The 6,000-nt window shown below is 35.1% G+C and overlaps 1 protein-coding gene across 1 annotated transcript in view; it reads left to right on the plus strand.

Annotated features, from left to right (window-relative positions):
- Positions 1-6,000, plus strand: part of Efl1 (elongation factor like GTPase 1) — a 144,666-nt gene that overhangs the window by 499 nt on the left and 138,167 nt on the right. Inside the window, exons 2-3 of the mRNA XM_008844450.3 lie at positions 482-591; positions 1,652-1,719. Of these exons, the coding sequence (XP_008842672.1) occupies positions 501-591; positions 1,652-1,719 (159 nt within the window). The 5' untranslated portion in view covers positions 482-500. The remainder of the gene's footprint in view (positions 1-481; positions 592-1,651; positions 1,720-6,000) is intronic.

A 6,000-nucleotide genomic window follows, 5' to 3' on the forward strand; every position in this document is an offset into this window, starting at 1 on the left:
CTCCAGCCAGTCCCATGGCTGCGTGATTCATCGCCCCGCACATCCGGAAGCTTCCAGCACACCCCAGGATATCAGGATGTGATGACTTTGTTGGTGGACTTGGGCCTGAGATGCCATATCACATCAGGAAACGTTCATTGGGTTCTCAGTTTAAGGAATCTGAGACTGAAGCGTTAAGTCCCCAGCATCTAAATCTACATTTGCTTTTTGTTATTGTCTTTCCCACCCCTCCCCCCGACTTTTAGTTTTTGTAACATTCGTAATTACCATTTAATTTTTAGTCATAGGAAGGGGTGGACTTGGGCCTGAGATGCCATATCACATCAGGAAACGTTCATTGGGTTCTCAGTTTAAGGAATCTGAGACTGAAGCGTTAAGTCCCCAGCATCTAAATCTACATTTGCTTTTTGTTATTGTCTTTCCCACCCCTCCCCCCGACTTTTAGTTTTTGTAACATTCGTAATTACCATTTAATTTTTAGTCATAGGAAATAAATAACCATGGTGCTCAATAGTGTGGATAAGATGATTCAACTCCAGAAAAACACTGCTAACATCAGGAATATCTGCGTTTTGGCTCACGTAGACCATGGTAGGACTCTTTAAATGGCTTTTTATTAACAAATGAGGTATGTGTCTCTACATGTGCCATTGGAGTGCAGCTGTGGGCAGATGAAAGTGGTGATTACTGAATTTGTGTGTGTGTGTCTGTGTGTGTGTTGTGTCTGTGTGTGTGTGTGTGTGGTATCAAAGGATGCTGTTGAAATTAACAGACTTAGCTAATAATTAGCATTCTTCTAAGAGGTGAAGACGGACAACATGAGATACATGAGAAAAAAGTACACTCTAAAGGTTGTGGGTTAAGAAAAAGCATTGGGCTGGAGAGATGGCTCAGCTGTTAGAGTACTGACTGTTCTTGCAGAGGACCCAGATTCTCCCAACATGCTCATGGCAACTAACAACTATTAGTAATTGCAGTTCCAGGGGCTCCAGCTCCCTCTTCTGACTGCCACAGGCCCTGCACTACCGTTGGGTGCTCTTAGATTCATATAGGCAATACACTTATACACATAAAATGAAAACGAATTAATTAAAAAATTAAAGAAAAAAAATTTCTTTGATTATAAACTACATTCCACGTTTTCTTGCTAAGTATTAAGAGTTTAACTGGGAAATAATTAGCCAGAATCACACACACAGGGAAATATGACTGAAGACTATGTTTGATAATTTTTTATGTTAATTTACCCAATATATCTTTCAGAAGTAAAAATTACTACTGTCTTGTCATTCTGAGCTTTTAGAACCTTAAGTTTCTAAGTACGGTCACTATTCTGAGTATGGGATGATTGATAAGTTCTAATAAACTTGATTTCTTGTAGATTAATAGTAATTAATATAAACAATGTCAGAAACCACATGTATTTGATTTACTTGATGGTTTGCCTCATCAGTTAAAAGTCTGAGGGTTTTTGTATTTTTGTTTTAATTTTGCCTCAAATTAAGAAAATTTCTATGCCTCAAAAGAATTACCTGATAACTTTTCAGGTGAGATTGATGAGCTCTACAGATGTGGAGATAATATTATGGCAGCATATAGTGCTAGCCCCTTTAGAGAAAAACATAGATTGTAATTAATGTTGTTTTAACAGGAAAAACGACTCTTGCTGATTGTCTTATATCTAGTAATGGAATCATCTCCAGCCGCCTGGCTGGCAAGGTACGTTGTTGCATCTGTTAAGTACTTATTGCATACTAGCTATCTATAGTGTCATGCTCCATTTGCTGTGTTCTTTAGTGATCTGAACAACTGAACTGAACCAATTAAACAAGATAAAGTAGATGTTGAGAAAAACTTGATTTCTGTATTGCTTTGTTTTGCTTTATATTTGTCCTGTATTATGTAAATGTAGTTGTGAGTTGCAGCAAGTCAGCTGTTACATGATTGTGCATGATTTCACAGGTGGATGTGTTGGGTGGTTTGAGGAAAGGGCAGAAAAGCTGTTAATAGCATAAAAGACTAGTTTATGTGGGCGGTGGTTGATGTGAGTGGAGCTTTTGCTTAGAGACAAGTAGAAAGGAAAAATCTACCAACAGAATCTGTCAAATTAGAAAAGATCTTGAAAGTTAGCATAAGTAATCTAAATACTAAAAGAAGTCTTAAGCTTGAGGATCATAGTGAAATTTTAGGTGTTTTAGGAGCTGGTAAGATGGCCCAGTAGGTTAAAAGTGCTTGTTGCCAGGCCTGATTACCTGAGTTCCATCCTTGGAATCCATACGGTGGAGGGAGAGAACCCATTCTTAACCCAGGTACTTGTATGTACACACACACACACAATAAATTAAATAAATGCAATTTTAAAAAGAAAGGAAATAGTGTTTTAGGAAATGAAAGAACTCTTGTTTCTAGATGTAACTCAAAAGAGCCTAGAATAATTAACTTCACAATAGGAAAGTAAAGAAATGTTTCTTTTCTTAATGAATCTAGGTTATAATAAGCAGAATTTATCAGGTGACAAGTAAAAATGAGATTGGAAAACAGAAACAAAAGTGAATCAACAGAGTAGGTAGCAGGAGAGGTAGGGTAGCATTGGAAAGTTGAAGCCGCTTGTGTTGGAGTTGGTCCACGGTTGAGTTTAATGTAGCACTTATGTTCTCCCAACTTGAGAAGTTAGAATGACAGTAACCAAAGTAAGAAGATAAAATAACAAAGCATAAATAAATCAAGTAGAAAATGGACATTTTGTAGAAAGAATCAGGAAAACTAAAAATGACAACAAAAGTGATGGCCATTTGTCATACATTTAAAATGCACCCTAATAAAAACTGTGACCTTTAAAAACATACATCATTGTTGGTTCATCAAGTGTGACTAAAGATGCACACAATAGTTTTTTCTCCCGTTGGGGAGAGGACATTTGTGAGAACTGCTGTGCGTTCTAATTTTTTATTTGACTTATATTGTTCTAAAAGTATAAAGTCTACTAACTGAAATTGCAACAGTATAAGCAAGTTATGACCACTGACTAAAAAATTTATTTTGCTTTATTTTTAGTTGTTGAAGTATATTTGGTACTCTTGACCAACTCATGTCTCTATTTGTGGCTAACTGTGCTTAGGAAATAGATGAAGTTGAACATATATAAAGAAATCTTCAATGAATTACACAAAGATTAATACAGCTGGCAACTATCAGCAGGATTGATGAACAGAGAAAGATAATACAAGTGAAGAAAAATTCTATAGATATTTTATAATAGGATATAATAAATAACTTCATAGCAATAAACTAAAAGTGAAATACAAACTGTCTGGAAAATTAAAACTTTGAAAAGTAGAATCAAGGAAAGATAGAAAAGTTAAATAACATTGTGGCCATTTAAGAAATTAAATTGGTTGGCAAAAACCTTTCCACAAAGAAGCAGCTCAGATGGCCTAGATGTTTAATTAAACATAGCTGTCTAGTTTAACTGTCTATAGTCAAGGAACAAATATTTCAGTTTTGTTGGAACCCTTCAAAAATACAGGGAGAAAAACCCAACAATGAGCACCACTCTCCAGGTCATATGAGTAGCATAATAGTCCAGAAATCTCTTAAAAGTAATCCAGGACAGAAAAATTGATTTTGGTCTTCTCATTGCAGAGAATAAAAATTATTACTAACAGTCTAGCATTGTTTAAAAAGATAGTTCTTCATAACTAAATGGAATTCATTTTAAGAAATTCAAGATTGATTTTAATATGACCATGTTAATGGACTAAAGGAAATATATTAGTAGATACAAAGGACATTTAGTAAAGTCTAACATCGATTGTGATAAGAACTTTTCACAAAGTAAGTTTAGAAGATAGTGGCCATAATCTGATACAGATTTTTTTTAATAAAAATGTACAATAAAAAATGAATTTAATAATGACATATTAAAATTTTACTGTTTGGGAATAAGATTGGTTGACTGCCTATCTGTACCCTTGTGCTTTTTGTATTTTAACACCTATTTTACAATATTTTGGAGATTATTAACTTCAAGAAGTGTGTGTGGTGGGGTGAAGTTTGGAAAAGAAATAACTGTTGATTAATAGATGCTGTGACTTTGTAAAAAAGTAAAATAAAATATGTATATAAATTGCTAGAATATAAATAATTTGGCAGGTTTCAGGATATACAAGCCATTGAAAAGAAATATACATGAGCAATAAGTATAAGATTTTTTAAAATTTACCATTAATTAGGCTAAAATATTACAGAAAACAAAATGAAAGATATACTATGTTCATGTTTTGACAGGGTCAGTATTTAAAAATTGATAGTTTTATGTTTATATATTTATTCCAAGAACAATTCCAGCAGTTCTTTAAAATTTTGAACTAGATGTGCCATTTGAAAATCTCTAGAAAAGGAAAATAAACAAGTCATAGACAAAGAGGAGTATATCTTAGGAGATGATGGTCAGACTTGTGATTGTATTGTAACTTGTGGTTTAGAGTTGGCTGAGGTATGAAATTGACTGATGGTCTAGAAACAGACACACATGAGAACTTTATACAGAGCTGGCATTTCAGAGCTGGAGAAAAGATGACCTCAATCAATGATCCTTGGGCAGTTATTTATCTATTGGAAAAAATGTCAACCTCTACCTAACACCACACCCCAAAACCCGCTGCATATGGTTAAAATCCATGAAAAGCAGAACTACTAAGCTTTTAGAAAATAGTAATGGTAATACTTTGATGATCTTAAAGAAAGATTTCTTAAGGTGAAAACCACTATGTTAAGGTTGATTGATTCAACTACATTAAAATTAGTAATGTTTTTAATCAGGTATGCCACAAAGTGAAAAAAAAACTTTGGAACTAGGGAAAATATTAACAGACATTCAGCTGACAAAGAACTAATATTCAGGGACTGTTTATAACTCCTATCCAAAACAAACCAGTAGGGTGACAAAAATCTTACACAAGAAACTTATATAAGAGGGATGCCAAATGGCTAAACTAATACAGTAAAGTTGTAAAAAGATACTCAGTCCCATTAGCAGGTAGAAAAGGTTTAAGTTCTATTTATTTTAAAAAAAAATTTTTTGATTAAAAAAAAATTTTTTTTTTAATTTTATGTGTATGAGTGTATTGCCTGAATGTATGTAAGTGCACTTAAGTCCTGAATTGCCTGCGGAGGTCAGAAGAGGGCATTGGATTCCCTGGAACTGGAGTTACAGATAGTTGTGAGCCATCATGTGGGTCCTGGGAACCAAACCTGGTTCCTCTGCAAGAGCACCAGTGCTCTTCACTGTTAAGCCATTTATCCAACCCCTATAACTGTTCTACTTTATTAACTGTTTTTGTTAATTTTACTTGCCTAATTTTTTAATTAAACCCTATCAAAAGTATGTGTAGAGGAAAAATGGTACCTTTAGAGTTCATCTGAGACTTCAGGCATCCACTTGAGACTTAAAACACATCCTCTGACATCCCTGCCTAAGGGTTCCAAGGACATTTCAAGTTTAATAAGCCCTAAAGGAATTTGTGTGTTTGTATGTTGGAGAGATGTGATGAGTGTATGCAAGTGTGTATCCCAGTGCACTCACCCAGGCAGGCATGTGTGGAGGCCAGAGATTAACGTTAGGATATCTTCTTCATTGACTTTTCCACTGAGCTTTGGAGACAGGGTCTCTTGATGAACCTGGAGTTTGCCATTTTGGCTAGGCTGGCTGGCCACTGAACCCCCAGGATATACCTGTCATCCCCCTCCTCTCCAACACTTAGATTACAGACACCACCACACTTAGCTTTTACATGGGTGCTTGGAACCCAAATTCAGGTCTTCATGTCTCCCCAGCACACTTTACCCCTGAGCCATTTCCCCAGTAAACACTCCCGTCCCCTCCAGGATTCTTAATTCTTTATTCTGTGAAGTTTTTCTTTGTTTTCGTAGATTTTTGTAATTGAATTTTTGTGTCTTTCATGTGGAACATCTACTCTTAATAATCTTTATACCCTTCCC

The sequence above is a fragment of the Nannospalax galili genome, unplaced genomic scaffold, assembly GCF_000622305.1.
Source record: "Nannospalax galili isolate Female #2095 unplaced genomic scaffold, S.galili_v1.0 scaffold902, whole genome shotgun sequence".
NCBI lineage: Eukaryota > Metazoa > Chordata > Mammalia > Rodentia > Spalacidae > Nannospalax > Nannospalax galili.